Here is an 18,374-nt window from a genome sequence, read left to right on the forward strand (position 1 = left end):
TTCCAGGTTCACCTCCCAGCACCCACATGGCCGCTCACAACTGTCTGTAACCCCAGTTCCAGAGGATCTGGCACCCTCACACAGACATTCATGCAGGCAAAATACCAATGTACTTAAAATAAAAATAAATCAAGCCAGGCATAGTAGCACACACCTTTGATCCCAGCACCAGGGAGGTAGAGGCAGAAGGACCTCTGTGAGTTGAAGTCAGCCTGGTTTACAAAACCAGTTCCAGGACACTCTGAGCTGTTACAAAGAGAAACCAACCCCCCCCCTCAGAAGGAAACACTTGTGTGCCTCAGCGTCAGTCCGTGCGATACTTGGCTGTTGCGATGATAAATGCCACAACCAAGAACAACTTAAAGAAAGGATTTTAGCTTACACTTCCACAGGGACAGATCTGCAATGGCAGGGAAGGCAGCTGCAGGGGGAAGGGGGGTGGGAGTGGAGAGAGAGAGAGAGAGAGAGAGAGAGAGAGAGAGAGAGAGGATATAAAGTGGGTGAGGCTATGAAGGCTATAAACCCTTCAAACCCACCACCACTGCTTATGGTTTAAATTTTTATTTGATTCGTCAAATTCTAAAGATCATCAACCTACAGTCATCTAGAGAGAATTTGCTAACACACTCTATGGTCACATATGAAAGCAATTTCTCCATATTTTTCCAGGACTTAGTTCTTTATCCACAGTTCTCTATGAAGGTGTTCTATTAACTCATGTGGAATGATTGTAGGCTATGCTGCTAAATGAAAACAAAAAGTGCAGAAGGGTATACAGTGGTCGAGTCCCGGCCTGCTGTCTGCCCCTCATTAGTATACAGTGTTCAAGTCCCGGCCCGTGCCTACATTAGTATACAGTGGTCAAGTCCTGTCCTATTGTCTGCCCCCCCCCATTAGTATACAGTGATCGAGCCCTGTCCTACCGTCTGCCCTCCCACCTCCCACCCCATTTATAGAGTAGCTTTCCATGGTTTCAGTTACCCGCAGTGAACTACAGTTAGAAAAATTCCAGAAAAGTACAATTCATGAATCTTAAATTGCATGCCCTTCTGAGTAGTGTGGTCCCCTTCAGCTGGTGTGTCTACTTTGTATACACCACCCACCCGTTACTCATTTGGTAGCCATCTTGGTCAACAGATTGACTGTCTCAGCAGCACAGCGCTTGTGTCCAAATCATCCTATTTTGCTCAATGATGGACAAATCTTAGGAGCAAGGTTCTTCCTATGAGCCTGTTCAATAACCAGAAACCGGCTCTGGCTGCCCCGAGGCACGCCTCTGCTTGGCCCCTTCCAGTGACCTGTACCAGACTGTCCATTCATTTCCCTAAAAATATTGCCACTCACTGGAAGACTCAATCAAGCCTGTTACATATCCTGCATATGAGACAAATGATATTTGTTTTAAATATGATTGTTGATTTTATTCAGGTCTACAAGTTCCTGAGAGGAATGTCACAGGGCATCTCAGGCAGGGATCCACAAAGGGCCACTAGTTTACATATGAAAGGCTCATCTGAGAGTGCTTTTCTATCTCTGGGAATCTTATAACACAGGGATGGACACCTCCTCCCCCCCCCCCCATAAGATCTAAGATTTGAAAGCCTCACAGAAACTGGTAAAGTGGGTGGTAAGGTATCTGAAACACCTCCGCTTCTCCTGGTGGCGTCTGGACTTCCAGTCTGGTCATCCCGTCATATTAAGCGGCACCCACTATGGGCAATCCATTGCAAAAGCAGGACCCACTATGGGCTATCCATTGCAAAAGCAGGACCCACTATGGGCTATCCATTGCAAAAGCAGGACCCACTATGGGCTATCCATTGCAAAGCAGTTGAACAGCACACCTCTCTTTCTGTTTGTTTTCCCCTCCCTGCTTACCTGAAACTACAGCTCTTCCCAGCACAAGCAGCATCTCTTAGCTCACTTCCTTCTAGCCATGGGATGTTTTAGAAAACAGAATGCAGAGAAAGCTGCCCTGGTTGGTTTCTGTTGCAGTGCTGACCAAAAGCAACCTGGGGAAGAAAGGGTTTGTTTGGCTTCCGGGTCACCGGGTCACTGTTCATCATCAAGGAAAGGCAAGGCAGGAATTCAAGGCAGGAACTGAAGCAGAGGTCATGGAGGGGCTTACTGGCTTGTTCCCATGGCGTCTCCCTGCTTTCTTATAGAACCCAGGACCTGCCCACGGGTACTTCTGCTCACAGTGGGCTGGGTCATCTTCCATCGTCATTAGTCCAAAACAAACAAACAAACAAACAAAAAAAGGCCCAGCCGTGCCTACAGGCCAATCTGACTGAGGTGTTTTCACAATTGAGGCTCCTTCTTCTCAGAAGATTCTAGCTTGTGTCAAGGTGACAGGGACTCTCTAGCACAGAAGCAAAGCTCTGCCCATTCTTGGTTTTGTGTATTTCCTCTTTCCACCTGAACCCAGGCTCAGGGAAGAACTATCTCCTGGAGGGGGGTCCCTTTGTCCCTGCTATGTCCAGTGCCGCCGTTCTATTAGTATAGACCTGTTCTATGTGACGCTGGGCCGACACTCCCCCAGCTGAGTTCCCCCCACCCCACCCCCATCCCCTAACTAAAGACTATCTAAGGAACTTTCCCCCATCTAGCTTAATAAAGAAGAGAATAGAGTGGCTTACCGAATATACTGAATAGGGGTACAGGCCAGTAAGATAGAACCACGGGCCAAAGAGTCAAAGGCATCCTTACTGTGCTAGGACACCGGGAGCCACTGGCTGCTGGTGGGAGGTGCTCAGGGTGCTCAAAGCCTCCCCTCCTTCTGAGGATTTAAAGGCAGTGGTAGCTGGGGCAGGAAGAGACATTTACCCCTCATCTGTAAGCAACTACTAGCAACCTTAATTAAACTCACTGGCTCAATCATCCCCCCAAAAATGATGAGAGCAGAGGAGAGGTCGCTAACGGAAGGAGGAAGGGGGGATAAAAGAGAGCAGTGGGGTGAGCATGACCTAAGTGCTTCATATACATACATGTAGGAAATGTCATAATAGAACTCATTATTATATACAGTTAATATACGCTAGTAAGGAACTTCTTAAAAAGCTGAGCCGGAGGTCTAAGGATGCAGCTTGGCGGTGGTGCAGCGCTTGTGTGTACCGGGTGAGGCCCAATGCTGCTTGTATTCTAAAGTTAATTTGGGTCCCCAACACTGCTTACAAGAATGTCTGCACTTAGCTTCTGGGAACCTGCTCCCAGTTGGTTCTGACTGGTAAATAAAAATTCCAACAGCCAGTAACTGGAAAGGACAGACAGAGGCAGGGTTTTTATAACTTCCCAGGCTCGGGACCAAGGAGACAGGAGAGAAGGGAGGGGGAGGGAGGTGTTGCTCAGAGATGTTGCTCTTTGAGGCCCTGGTTTAAGAGAGAGAGACAGAGAATCAGAGACAAACGCAGAGACAGAGAGTCCAACACAGAGACAGACACAGAGGCAGAAAGACAGAGAGCTACCCATGATTCCAGAAGTCAAGATTGGCCATCACCAGGTCCTACAGAGGCTGGATGGAAGCAGTATAGACACGTGGAAATATCCAATAAAGAAAGACAAGATCTTTCGAGGCCAGCCTAGTCTACAGAGTGAGTTCCAGGACAGCCAGAGAAGGCTACACAGAGAAACTCTATCTCAAAAAAAAAAATGAAAGAAAGAAAGAAAGAAAGAAAGAAAGAAAGAAAGAAAGAAAGAAAGAAAGGAAGGAAGGAAGGAAGGAAGGAAGGAAGGAAGGAAGGAAGGAAGGAAGGAAGGAAGGAAAGAAGGAAAGAAGGAAAGAAGGAAAGAAAGAAAAAGAAAAGGAAAGAAAGGAAAGAAAGAAAGGCAAGATCAAAAGATTTATGGCAACATCTGGCATGTTTTCTTGGCTTGATTATGCAGATGTGATAACTACCATGAGCCAAAAGAAGATTCTATCTGAGACACCTCTGCCTTTGAAGGTGGTAGAGCCAGCCCAAGTTGTAACTTTCCTCACTTCTGCTGAGATACTGCTGAGTGCACTATGCCTTGCTGGTCCCGGAAATACATCACATAGATACATACTGAATCATGAATGTACCTCAGGTAAGATGAAAATAAAATATTACCTTTATTATTTTCTTTCCATTCTTTAAGACAGGGTTTCATGTAGCTCAGGCTGGCCTCAACTCTCTCTGTAGTTAAAGATGACCTAACATTCCTGATTCTACCTCCCAAGTGCCGACATCACAGTTGCCCAGCAAATGCTGCCTTTATAAGGTGAGTATATGGGGGCTGGAGAGATGGCTCCGTGGTTAAGAGCACTGACTGCTCTTCCAGAGGTCCTGAGTTCAATTCCCAGTAACTACATGGTGTCTCACAACCATCTGTAACAGGATCCAATGCCCCCTTCTGGTGTGTCTGAAGAGAGTGACAGTGACTAGGCTGGCCTTGAACTCAGAAATCCACCTGTCTCTGCCTCTCAAGTGCTGGGATCAAAGGTGTGTACCACCATGCCCAGGTGTGTACGTTTTTTAAGCATTTAATAGCTTCAATGACTTTTTCTTACAGAAGGCAAGCATAATTATTGAAGAAGAAAAACATATATAATATATTGTGTTATACAATATGTAACATATATTGTCTGGAACAACTATCCAGGAAACAAAATGTATTGTGTCTTTCATGAGAATATGCTGACAGGATACTTCAGAGAGACCCGAGCCTAGCATTTTCCATGATGAGCAGAAACTACTTACTGTAGCTGCTCTGAGGAGCAGTTCTGAGGTTCTTCATGAGTCTTTCTAATATCCACTATCTCATACCTAGAAATGTATTCTAAGAAAATAGCAAGTGCAGGCACTTACTTAAACACTAAAAGGATGCAAACAATAAATACCCATCAATAGAACTGTGATCAGATGACACACAAAAGTGTGATACACCATTTGATAACATTGCAAATGCATTTGATGTAGGAAAATGCTTATAATATCCAAAAGAGACAAATATAACCTCAATATCTAAGGTTAGATATATGAGAAAAACTGAAAATACTTAAAATATTAGCAATGATTACCTCCTTAAAAAAATCATATAGAGGGCGGTGGTGGCGCACGCCTTTAATCCCAGCACTCTGGGAGGCAGAGGCAGGTGGATTTCTGAGTTCGAGGCCAGCCTGGTCTACAGAGTGAGTTCCAGGACAGCCAGGGCTACACAGAGAAACCCTGTCTTGGGAAAACAAAACAAAACAAAAAACAAAAAAATCATATAGAGCTGGGCAGTGGTGGCGCACACCTGTAATCCCAGCACTTGGGAGGCAGAGGCAGGTGGATTTGAGTTCGAGGCCAGCCTGATGTACAGAGTTCCAGGACAGCCAGGGCTGCACAGAGAAACCCTGTCTCAAAACACCCACCCCCCAAAGAAATCATGTAGTGTGTAGTGTGTGTGTGTGTGTGTGTGTGTGTGTGTAGGTCAGAAAGCAACTTGCTGACGTCAGTTCTCTTCCCATCTTGTGGGTACCGGAGTCACTCAGGCTCAGTGCAAAGTGACAGTACCCACTGAACCATCTCATCACCCATCGTGATTATGTATTTAGTTTTAGTTTTTTGAGACAGGATTTCTCTCTGTAGTCCTGGCTAGTTTCAAACTCACAGGGATCCACCTGCCTCTGCCTCTTGGGTGCTGGGACCAAAGGCATGCAGCACCACCACCCAGCGGTATCATTACAGCGGTATTAATACAGAGGTATTAATGGTGATTATTATCTTCTTAATATATTTGTATTGCATCAGTCAGCTTTCCATTCTATGACAAGTGTCCACTAAAGTCAGCTTAAAGGAGAACTTTCTTTTGGCTCACAAAGCTTGCAGCCCATGGTCACCTGGCTCTGCTGTTTCCAGACCTGGTGAGGCAGAACACCATGGTGAAAGCCTTCCAAGGCACAAATCTGCTCACCTCATGGCAGCCAGGAAGCTGAGAGGAAAGACTGAGAGGAAGGAAAAAGGGACACAACCCACCCTTGGAGGGTGTGTCCTCCAACTGCAGCCCAGCTCTCAAAGTCCTAGCATCTCCCCGCAGCCCACTGCGCTTAAATCCATAAACATCTGAACACATTCATGAGACCGAATTCTTCCAGATCCAATCTGCTTCCAAAGCCCACATCTCTGAACACTGGTGTTCCTGGTTCAAGTGCTCCGTGGTTAGGAGCACCTGCAGATCGTGTGAGGACACATGGCGATTCCCAGGATGCATCTTTAACCCTAGTTCCAGAGGACCTAATGCCCTCTTCGGCCTCTGTGGTCTCCTGCATTCATGTGGTCCACATAAACTCATGAAAATACTCATGCACATGCAATAAAAAAATAAATGTATTTAAAAATGAAAACGGAGCTGGGAGTGCTGGCCACACCCGTGATCCCAGCCCATGAGAGTGTGAGGCAGAAGGATCAGGAATTCCAGGGTATCCTGGGCTACAGAGGGAGGCTCTAAATAAAAAGTAAAGCAAATAAAAAAATGAATCAATTTTCAGAAGCTCTGTTACTTAATGTAAAATTTATACTTTGCTCATAAACCAATAAAATTAAAATCACTATATGTACCTACCATAGGATATAAATGAGTTTCATTTATGAATGTATTGATGTATAGCAAGTAGAAAAGAAAAGTGCCAAGAGTATATGCCACAGTCAGGCAAAACTGATTTATCATAAGTTTAAGGATGTTTTAATATTATAAAAACATTGAATGCAATCAATCATGCAAGGTAATTAAGATATTATTACATTAAGAGATTGAGTCATTTTGTCAAGTTCAGCTTCCAACAAATAGGAATAGAGTATTTCTCTTATTCTAATAAAGAACAGTCATTTAAAAGTAACAACTAACTCTATATTTAATGAAGAAATACCAAAAATGTGTTTATTTGTATTTAACAGAAAATGATAGAACTCCATAACAAATGACTTTTTAGCTGGGATTCTCTGTTCAGAAAGACAGGCCATCTACAACTATTACAACTAACAATTCTCCCAAAGGCAAGGATCTTAAAAGTCAGCAGTATTTCAGAGAGATCCCATAATGAGTAGCAACACAAACACAAAATAATCAAGAAAGAATTAGCACAATAAATTTATAAAAAACAAAGTGAGGAAAATCAGGACATGCTGCTGTTGGACAGACAACATCCTTGATGGGCAACCCACTTCATGAACAGAAGTAGACTCTAGACTTCAATGATTCAATTGCTTGGGTCATATAGCACCCTCATTAGGAATAAAAGTGTAAGCATTTTTGTTTTTTAAATGACCTGGACAGAGTGTGGTGGTGAACACCTTTCGACCTAGGAGATGCTTCTGGCCTACCTGGTCTACATGAGTTCCAGGCCAACCAGGGCTACAGTTAGACCCTGATTTTATTTTTTTTTAATAAAAGCAAAACCAAAATCAGAGCCAAAGTGGCACATGCCTTTAATCCCAGGACTCAGGAGGCAGAGACAGGTAGATTTCTGTGAGTTCAAGGCCAGCCTGGTCTACAGAGTAAGTCCAGGACAGCCAAGGCTCTGATATACAGAGAAACCCCGTCTCAAAAACAAAACAAAACAAAAAAACCTACAAAACCAAAACTGACCAAACAAAACAGTGAAACCCACCATATACTGAATCAACTAATTCAGTATCTGATAAGAAATGTTCTAACTTCTAAGTGTCAAAATTACCACGAGGAATAAATAATGTGTTTTTCTCAAAACCAAAGCTTTGGAATGTGAGGTATAAGCTAGAGGTATATGAACCACCTCTCTGGGGTCAGTAAGAGTTGTGGAGAATCTTGACAGTTGTAGTTTTGCCAGGTTTTGAGGCACACAAAGGGAAGTAGTGATTGTGTTTACAGAAGAGGTAACATCACTGAAAGACAGTGTCCAGGGCTAGCCTGGGGATGTGAGGGCTAGCCTGGGGATGGGCCTGGGTTGGCAGAGTGCTCGCTTCTATGATCAAGTCCCGTCTTCAGTCCCTAGCACTGACTAAGTGGGGCATGGTAGCAAACACCAGGAATGCCAGCAGTCAGTCAGGAGGTGGAGGCAGGAGGATTCAAAATGTAGACTACATACTGAGTTCAAGACCGGCCTAGAATACCCTGCCTCAAAAGAAAAACAAAAATAACTAGTCAACCAACCAAACAAAAGTAATGAGATGAAATATCTTCCAAAAATTCAAGTTGGTGGAAATTTTGGCAACTGTTTTGCTGTTTGTTTGTTCAAAACATGGTTTCTAGTAGCTGGGACAGCCCCTACCTCACGGTGTTATGAGGACTGGCCTTCACCTCAGGATGCTTCTGCCTCCAGCTCTCAAGTGCTGGAATTACAGGCATGTTCCACAACACCAGACTCTAACTAACCTTTTATTTCTAAAACTCAACCAAAAAAAGTTAATACTTAATCACCAAAGTAATATCTCACAAACATCTGTATTTCTGGCTTTTTCTTCTGAAAAAGAGAACAATATAGAGATCTGGGTCCACATCCCCAGACAGAAACCAGAAGTGGGTACCCTTCATTGTCAGGACAGCATCACAGCCCTTCGTCCTTACCCCCATTTACCTGTCACTTCTGCCCCCATGGACACCAAGGCAGTGTCTGAAGGTGGAGAGAGGCAAAGAAAACTGACCATTTAAGAGGTTTCTGAGGGGAAAAGTACCTCCAACACTTGGTAACAGGTTTGCCATGGGATGAGAAAATACAGTAAGGGACAATCAATAATTTGTCGTCTTAAGTCAAATGACTGGATAATGGTCTCAGAATGAGGTGGAGGGGAGGGCTGGGGGAACCGATAGTTCAAGTGGAGCCTCAAAACTTGCCACTTTGCCACGCAAACTCTCAGAGGAATTGCCATCAGGCGATGGTAAGAGCAAAGGAAAGGGGCGTGGTAAGGAGCCTAGTTCGCTCTTTACACAAGTTTGGGCCTCAGGATCTCTCCGTCCTAGGAGTCAGTTCACTGTGTGCTGTGAAACTAATTTGAAAAGCAAAGCCCAAGGAAATCCGTTTCTGAGACGTGAAGAAGTGAAAACACTTCAAGACAAGGCAAGGAGCTGTGCATTATCTGGGCCACACACTGAGAGTGCCCAAGGCCAGCCGTCACCCACTTGTATAAACTGACCCCAAGTTAGCTCCCCAGCCAGACAGGCTCCGAACACCCCCATCCTTCCTTTCTAAGAAGATTTGTGAATAAAATCACCCTCTTCCCTCAGTACCACATCTCTTAGCTTTATCTGCCCGGCGTAGGGTAAACAGTCAGACTCGGTCAGATAACGACAGAACAGCATTTTAGCTGGAGGACACAGCTCAGTGGTAGAGCACTTGCCCAGAAGACGTGAGCTGTAGGCCCATTCCCAAGATCACATATACAGAAAGAGAATTTTGTAGACTAAATTCCAAAAGAACTAAAATTTAAAATGAGTTAATATGGACTTGAATAAAATGTTGCAACAATCATTACAGACCAGTAACATTGTATATAAGAGCACACTGGTGAGACGCATGAAAAAAACAATACTGTAAACGCTACTGTGTCTATTGATGGAAAGGGTGGATTGTCCACGTCCACTCACATTAAGGCAGTGGAAGGCCTGTGATTGGACAGGGAACGGGGAGGTGGAGCTAGGAGTTGGGGGAGACAGGTCACAGGCAGAGAGGGGAGAAGCGGAGATGGCTTTGGATGTGAACCTCTACTTGCCAAATAGCTAAGTTTTTATAAGGTTAGAAATATTGGGATAACGCTGTATCACTTTTAATTGGCTCTTGAATTACTATATCGGCATGTTGTAATTGTGATTTTAAATATACATAAATCTAATTGGCTAACTAATCAAGCGTTAAGAATCACGCTTCTACTGGGTAATTGGATGATGAGCTGGCAGACCATGGGTGTGTGGGGTGTTGTGTGGTAGCGAGAGGAACTCGGGGTCCCCCGCCAGAGAGGTGGCTAACAGAGGGATGGATGAGTGAAATGGCCCCGCAGGGCCGGAGAGTTTGCCGGCCTAGAGACCAGCAGCTCCTGAGAGTTGGCGGCAGCAGGAGCACGGGGTCAGAACCCACAGAAAGTTGGCGGGTCAACCTCTTTTTTAATATTTCCCGCAACATCATCCCATTAAGGACTTAAGATGGCTTACAGCAAAATATTTACAGGAAAATGACAAGAGTATAAATAGTAATAATAATTAAATACAATTTCTTTGGAGGCAGGGACTCACTATGTAGCTCTGACTAGCCTGGAACTAACTCTATACATCAGGCAGCCTGGAATTCACAGAGATCTCCTTGCCTCTGCCTCTGTTGTGCTGGGATTAAAGCCATACACCACTGTGACTAGCCTAAAATTTTATTTTTAAAGTTTAGCCCAGGACTTAAGATGTACCTTGCTGGTAGAGGACTTTGTTTCACATGGGCAAGGCCCTGGGTTTGCTCCCAACACACACACACACACACACACACACACACACACACAAATACACTAGGAAAAAAGTCACAATTAGAAATTTGAAAAGAAAGACAAGAATATAAAACACAATTTCAGAAATACTATCACTGACAACTGAAGCGGAAAAACCCTAAGTCAGCGAGCTTCCTGTCCATTTTCATTTGGAAAGGACACTTTTACATCCCTCCTCTCCTTTGATCCATTGGCCTCATGATAAGTCTCTCTAAACCAGGCAGTGGTGGCACACACCTTTAATCTCAGCACTGGGGAGGCAGAGGCAGAGGCAGGTGAATTTCTAAGTTCAAGGCCAGCCTGGTCTACAGAGTGAGTTCCAGGACAGCCAGGGCTACACAGAGAAACCCTGTCTCGAAAAACCTTGCTGGTGGAGGACTTTGCTTCTCTCTAAATAAGGTTAAGTTGGGCTTTATGAAGACTTACTAAATTGCTCGTATTTCTCAAATGTCACATTATAGGAAGAAAACACAAATATTTTTACACAGTGGGGAACATGGCCACAACAAATATCCACAAATCACACACTGAAAACAACAGAACAAGTGGAGACGGAGGGTCTGGAGGAGAGGAGGAGGGACGAGGGACGAGGGAGGAGGGAGAGACTATGAAATGGGCAAGGTATATATAGATTCCTGATGGCCTGTCCCCATCCACATGGGGAGATACTACTGGAAGGAGTGACCTACACATCCTTCAAGATAGAGCAGTTGAGCTCTGATAGGCTCTCTAGAAGATGAGAGAGGGGCGGGGTGAGGTAGAAACCTCTAGGCGGAGCCCAAAGATTATTAGCTGGGATGCTGGCTGAGGAAACTTGAATATTATGAACGCAGTATTGACAACAGCACAGAGGGCCCAAGCCACAAAATGCAACACAGGAAATTCACAAAATCAAGCAAGACACGCTTAGAAAGCAGGGACAGAGGTTATCTACACAGATGGTTAAAGAAATGTGTATCCGAAGACAGTATTGTTTAGCACCTGCAAGCCAAGCAAAGGTACAAGTCGGCTTTTAAACTCAATACTGCACAGATACAAAATGAGACAAACATTGTTAGGAATATGAAATATTCCAAAATAAGGGAGGTGATTAAACCTATATTAGCAATTCTGTGCAAAAGGGGATTAGGTATAAACCCAAGCAACAAAGAATACAGAGTGCACAAACTGTGATGTCTATAACATAAACAGTGTAAATGGAGTCTAGAAAACACCAGCTAGACCCAGAAGGCTGCAGAAACCTGTCCTCTGTCCAGAGGCTGGAGGCATTCAGGGGCTGCGGAGAAAGACCAGCTTCAGGATTCACCCGACTGCGTGCTCTCTTTGTCAGCTCCAGGTCCAACCTCAGCCCTCAGCCGCAAGGGTATTTTCGTTTCCACCCTGGGTTCTGGCAATCAGTTGTGAGGTAGGTATTAGAGTTGCCAATGATACTAAGTGAGGGAAAGAAAGACAGGCTAAAAACTCCAGCTCAGCGGAAGTCTTGCTTCTGACCCTCCAAGGTAGACAAGCTGCTTCCTCCAATGCTCTGTAAGGTTTACTGGGGCTTCCTGGGCGATTGAGCACGGGCAGGGAAGAAAGGCCTGGCTTCCACAGCCAGGGCTCCGGGGGCTCCTTGTTTCCCAAGGCCTTGTGATTGCTCAGTAGAAGCCGAGTTGTCTGAAAGGAAGAAGAGAGATGAGCTTTCTGTTTAAATTTTATGTTGTTGGAAGCAACTTGGGAGGGAATGGGGTGGATTGGTTAAAAAAAAAAGGTAAAATTAAAATAAGCAGTCGGAAAGACTACGTGGCAACATAAGGAGATATTTCTGATATTTAATTTAGTGAACAAAGAGTAAGCTAAAACCAGTTTGCCCACAGCCAGATCAGCCCTTCCTCAGTAACTGGGCTTGAAGAGTTACAACAAAGTGGATCTCCAGCAACTTTGTGGAGGTTTGAATAAGAATCTCCACCACCATCAGCACCAGGTTCATCTCATATATTTGAATGCTTAATCACCAGGGCGTGGAACTCTTTGATAGGATTAGAAGGATTAGGAGTTGTGGCCTGGTTAGAGGAAGTGTGTCACTGGGGGTGGGCTTTGAGGTTTCAAATGCCCATACCAGACCCAGTGTCTCTCTCTCTCTCTCTCTCTCTCTCTCCCTCTCCCTCTCCCTCTCCCTCTCCCTCTCCCTCTCCCTCTCCCTCTCCCTCCCCCTCCCCCTCCCCCTCCCCCTCCCCCTCCCCCTCCCCCTCCCCCTCCCTCTCCCTCTCTCCCTCTCCCTCTCTCCCTCTCCCTCCCTCTCCTCTCTCTCTCTCTCTTCTCTCTCATTATTATTTTTTTAAAGATTTATCTATTTTATTTATATGAGTACACTGTCACTATGTCACTTGTCACACCAGAAGAGGGCATCAGATCCCATTACAGATGGTTGTGAGCCACCATGTGATTGCTGGGAATTGGACCCAGGACCTCTGGAAGAGCAGTCAGTGCTCTTAACCACTGAGCCATCTCTCCAGCCCCTATTTTATTATTTTATAAACAATAAAATTTCTAAGCCATCATGTAGGTGCTGGGAATTGAACCTTGGTCCTCTGTTCGAGCATCAAGTGTTTTAACCCTTGAGATATCTCTCCAGCACTTCTAGAGACATGCAATTTTATTTCTAGTCTGCTGCCTGTGATGTGGTCAAAATTACTTAAAAACGAAAATAGAGCCAAACTTTAGTTCAATGTCATAAAAGCCAGCCACGTGTACTTATTCGTCACCCACCATCTCCCTCCCATGTTCCCAGCTGAACTATTAAGATTATTCTATCAAATTCTTGACTCCCAATTTGTCCAGAAGCTACCATGCTCAAATACTTGGGCAAATCCTCTAACTTGGCAAACATCTTCTCTTCTTTGGTTAGAATTATATTTCCATATCATGCAGTGTTAACTGGGGCTTGAACACGGCTCAGTGATTAAAAGAACTTGCTGCTGTAATGGCAAATGCCTCACAGACCTCAGAGGGATCTGATCTCGTCTTCTGGCTTCCTCTGACCTCCCCTCATATACACGTATGCATTCACACACACACACACACACACATGCTCTCACACACCATAAACAAAGTAACAACAAAACAAAATGGTGCAGTCTCAACCTTTCCTTGGAAAGGCTGCAATTAGCACAGGGAATGTTCGGTCCGCAGGCGGGCTTCCGTTCACTGCTCCCCCACTACACAGAGCAGAGCGCCTTGGCGCACCTCCCCCCACAGCGCACCTCCTCACCGACGCTCTATGCCTACCTTTGTCTTCAAGCATCCTGTGCAACTTCTTATGTCTGTAGACAGAGATTATCTGGAAATTCACGACACTTGAAACGCTAAGTTCCTGGTCCTCCAGCAGCTTCAGGGTGGCAGCCTGGATGAGCTGGTGGGAGCGCTTGCAGGGCTGAAAGACGCATTCACCGCGCACAAAGGATCTGCATACGTGAAACTTGTTGCATTTATCCTTGAGGTTGCAGTAGCCATAAAGGACATCACTACCTTTGTTGTACAGCAAACAGATCTGGGGCAGAAGTGAAGCAAGTCTTGAATACAAGTTTTCACTATTACCTGTAAGCCAATAAACTATAGCATAACTGAGAAGTTTGATGGCATCTTTGCGGGAAGGAATGCCTGCATGTGCACATGCGCGTGAAGGCCAGAGGTCAGCGCTGGGCGAGCTTTGAGATCACCCTCCACTTTATTTTATTTATTTATTTATTTATTTATTTATTTATTTATTTATTTTGAGAAAAGGTCTCTCATGGAACTTAGAACTCACTGACTGAGACAGGCTGGCTGGTCAGCAGGCCTCAGGGTCCTCCTGTCTCTCCTCTCCAACATTATGATTACAGGGTATCCCACCATGCCTGTATTTTTTTAAAAATAGAAGTGTATGTGTGTTTGTGGGGGGGGGGGGATGTATGCATACAAGTACAGGTTTCCACAGACTCCCCTAGTGCCAAAGTTATAGGTAAGCTGGCCCCAGGACTGCTAGCAGAGGAGAGCTTTGTCTAACATGCATGGAGTCTTGGGTTTGATCCGCAGCACTGCATAAAACTGGGCGAGCTGTAATCACATTAGGGAGTCAGGGGCCTCACAGGGCCTTCAAACCTGGCTTTTATAAGACGCTGGGGATTGAACCTATGCTAGGCAAGTACTTTAGGGGCCGAGCTACCCCTCTGGTCCGTCGCTGTTTTTGTTTGGAAGAGATTTGCTGCTCCCCTTTCGCCTCTACTGGGTGACAATGGGATTACAGGACTGAGCCACCAAGCACTGCTTGGTTCTGGTTTTTGGAAAAACCTCCAAACCCGGCTGCTCCACGCTGAGCGTTCTCGGCAGCCCTGCCATCATTTATCTTGGTTTTTACCTTGGTTTGGGTTTGGCTTTTGGTTTGCTTCATTTTCTTTCTTTTTTTTTTTTTATTATTATTATTTTTTGATTTGGTTTTTTCGAGACAGGGTTTCTCTATATAGCCCTGGCTGTCCTGGAACTCACTCTGTAGACCAGGCTGGCCTCGAACTCAGAAATCCACCTGCCTCTGCCTCCCAGAGTGCTGGGATTACAGGCGTGCGCCACCACCGCCTGGCTAGTTTGCTTCATTTTCAAGTGAAGATCTTGCTGTGTAGCCCAGGCTGGCCCTGAACTCTCAATTCTTTAGCCTCTAGAGAATTTCAAGTTTGCACCATCACACTGTCTACCTTTTCTCCTTTCTTTTCCTTTGTTTGTTTGTTTTCCTTTGACAATAGCTCATCTAATCTGGGGAAATGATATACTGTGGGTTTTCTTTGATTTTTAAGACAAGAGTTTCAATGCCTGAAATTATTTGGACTGGAGCTCACTATGTAGACCAGGCAAGTCTCAAACTTTTAGAGATCTTTCTTGCCTCTGCTGCTGCGGTTACAGGGATAGCACACAGCTAACACACAGATGCCACATTACTCCCTATACCCAACCCCCTCCAAAAAAACCTCTAATAAATCTAATTGTTAAAGTCTGTTAATAAAGTTAATAAAGTCTATTCATGAGTTCTCCCTAAAATTCTTTTCTGCATTGAAGCCATGGATCTGATTTTTTATCAGGGCTTAAGTCCCTCAACAATAAGGAAATGCCTCAGGCTATATAAAGAAACAGCCACGATTGAAGAGTCAGTTCTTCCTGCCCCTGACAGGAATGTCTACAATAGAATGATCACGACAGATTAAAATTTGGAGGTTGGGGGGCCTGGAGAAATGGCTCAGAGGTTAAGAGAACTGTCTGCTCTTCCAGAGGTCCTGAGTTCAATTCCCAGCAACCACATGGTGGCTCACAACCATCTGTAATGGGATCTGATGCCCTCTTCTGGTGTGCAAGCATACATGCAGGGAGAACATTGTATATTAATAAATAAATAAATCTTTTAAAAATTATTTTATTGGTAGTCTCATACATTTGAGATGATTATTTTGTTTTTGTTTTTGGCTTTTCGAGACAGGGTTTCTCTGTATAGCCCTGGCTGTCCTGGAACTCACTCTGTAGACAAGGCTGGCCTCGAACTCAGAAATCTGCCTGCCTCTGCCTCCCAAGTGCTGGGATTAAAGGTGTGCACCACCACCGACCGGCGATTATTTTGTTAATAAATTCACTTAAATGAAACAAATGTGCTAATTACCATTCCAGCAATTAAAAATCGGTACTTTTTAAGTATCTGGAACCAAATCATAGTATTTAAAAGCAATTAAAATTAACATCTAAGACGGGTGGTGGTGGCCCACGCCTGTAATCCCAGCTCTCTGGGAGGCAGAGGCAGGGGGATATCTGAGTTCAAGGCAAGCCTGGTCTACAGAGTGAGTTCCAGGACAGCCAGGGCTATACAGAGAAACCCTGTCTCAAAAAAAAAACAAATTACCCCCCCCAAAAAAATTTAACATCTAAAGTGGTGTTGGAGATGGTTCCCTATAACCCCCACATCTGGAGAGGTGTGGGTTAGCAGAACAGAAAGCCAGCCTCAGATAAGGAGCAAGTTCACTGCCATCCTGGGCTATGTAAGATCCTATCCCAACAAGACAAAGCAAACATGGAGGGAGGGCTAGACGTCAGTGAGAGAAAGCCCAGCCACAGCTGACGGCAGGAGGGCGGGGCATCTCAAGGACTTACCTCTGGGAAAAGGCAGGGGTCATTCTGCAAAAGCAGGATTCGAAGCTGCGCTTGATTGAGGCCAAAAAGGCCCTGGTTTTTCAGGACTTGGACGTTGATAGGCGTGTGGATATCATGTGACAGAAAGCAGGTAGACCTAGAAGAGTTCAGAGCAGTGAGAAGCTCTGAAGTGAAGTCAAGAAGGGGGAAGAGGCGGGCAGGTCTAATTCTTTGCCTAGGGCATTTCCAATTTACCAGTGAATTCCCCAAGTACTAATAAAAGAATTCGGGTTTTGGAAGCTCAGCTTCCAGGGCTCATTTTCCTGCTAGCTGGTGCGTAGCTATAAAGCCAAGGGTAAGTACCCTACCCTCAGGCTTGGCAGAGGTTAATCATCTGTTTTTGTAGTGACTAAAACAAAACGTTATCGTCAGACCAACAACAGCTACTGGCCACTCTTTGTCCGCCAACACTATAAAGAAAGCACCAGAAAGCTTCCTGGGTTTCTGCAAAGCCCTGTGCTTGGGAAGGGTGCTTGGGCTATGTAGCCAGCCGCCAGGCCCTCACCCCAGCCTGCCACCAGTTTCCTGCGGTTTGGACTATCTGCAAGGAACCCAGGAGCCAGGAATGTTGCATGGGCTCAGGCCCTGCCTTCTGAGCTTTTAAACACGAAAGACATGTGGTTACGGAAGGAGGGAGAGAAGGGAACAGAATTTCCGCGGGCCGTGAAGCCCCCAGATGTTCCTCAAGCCGCACTTGGCATAGGCGAACTCAAAAGTCGCGACCCGGATTCGACCTGGCTGCTTTTGTGGAGCATCCTAGCATCCTGGGACAGGGAGATCAAATTTGGCGGGTGAATAATAAACCTCAGCGGAGAGGACCTTCCATATAATTCCCCTCGGCGACGAGGGGCGCAGGGGCGGCCAGCGCGTAGGCCTTTGTCCCATCCCACCCAGGCTCGCCGAGCGGCATCCGGAGGGCGCGTCCCGCCCGCACCCACTGCCCCGCTGGACACTAAGGACTCCGCCCCTCACCAGCAGTCGCGGTGGGGGCACTTGCCCAGCATGTGGCGGCGACACAAGTGCAGCTGGTCGCAACCCTGGCACTCCCCGCGCTGGTAGCGGGCGCAGAGGCGCGCGGAGGACACGGCCATCACCCTGCAGGCCGTAGCGCCGCCGCCTGAGCCCGAGCCCGAGCCCGCGCCCGCCGCCACCTCGGCCTCCGCGTCCCACGGGCCATCGCGCAGCTCCACCTCCTGCAGCAGGAAGCGCTCCGGGCCCGCGCGCCGCAGCACTGCCCGCAGCTTCGCCTCCGACAGCTCCACGTGGCCGCGCAGGTCCTGCAGGAACATGCGGCCGCCGTGAGCACACAGCACCTTGGTGAGGAACGCGCATAAAGTGAGGTCCGCCATGGCCCGCCAGCGCGTCCCCGCCAGCGCGGGGCCTCCAGGCTCCTCCCCGCCGCGGCCCCGACCAGAGCCTGCGAGCTGTAGGGGGCCGGGCCTCAGAAGGCAGGGCCTGAGCCCCGGCTACATTCCTGGCTCCTGGGTTCCCTGCAGATAACGGATAGCAGGGAGGGCTGCAGACAATATAAATTGCTACAGTGGTTCGCCCAGCCTGATGGCACACTCCTGTAATGCTAGTACCTGGGAGATGGAGGCAAGAAGCGGCGGCGATCAAGGCCAGCGTCCACTGCAAAGGGAGGCTAGCCTGGGCTACATGATGCCCTTTGTAAGTTGGAGGCTAGTCAGGGCTACATGACACACTGTCTCAAAAAACCTAGTAAGGAACCAGCTGAGGGAGGGAAAGCTCCCT

General features: G+C 46.3%; 1 protein-coding gene across 1 annotated transcript; it reads right to left on the bottom strand.

Annotated features, from left to right (window-relative positions):
• Positions 1-11,186: 11,186 nt before the first annotated feature.
• Zc3hav1l (zinc finger CCCH-type containing, antiviral 1 like) lies at positions 11,187-18,017 on the bottom strand. Its single transcript, XM_052173458.1, has 4 exons — positions 17,595-18,017; positions 16,584-16,719; positions 13,710-13,971; positions 11,187-12,098 (listed from the first exon to the last, which is right to left on the bottom strand). The coding sequence occupies exons 1-4, from the start codon at positions 17,969-17,971 to the stop codon at positions 11,977-11,979; spliced, it is 897 nt and encodes a 298-aa protein (XP_052029418.1). The 5' UTR covers positions 17,972-18,017; the 3' UTR covers positions 11,187-11,976.
• Positions 18,018-18,374: the final 357 nt, after the last annotated feature.

The sequence above is a fragment of the Apodemus sylvaticus genome, chromosome 2 (assembly GCF_947179515.1).
Source record: "Apodemus sylvaticus chromosome 2, mApoSyl1.1, whole genome shotgun sequence".
NCBI classification, from domain to species: domain Eukaryota; kingdom Metazoa; phylum Chordata; class Mammalia; order Rodentia; family Muridae; genus Apodemus; species Apodemus sylvaticus.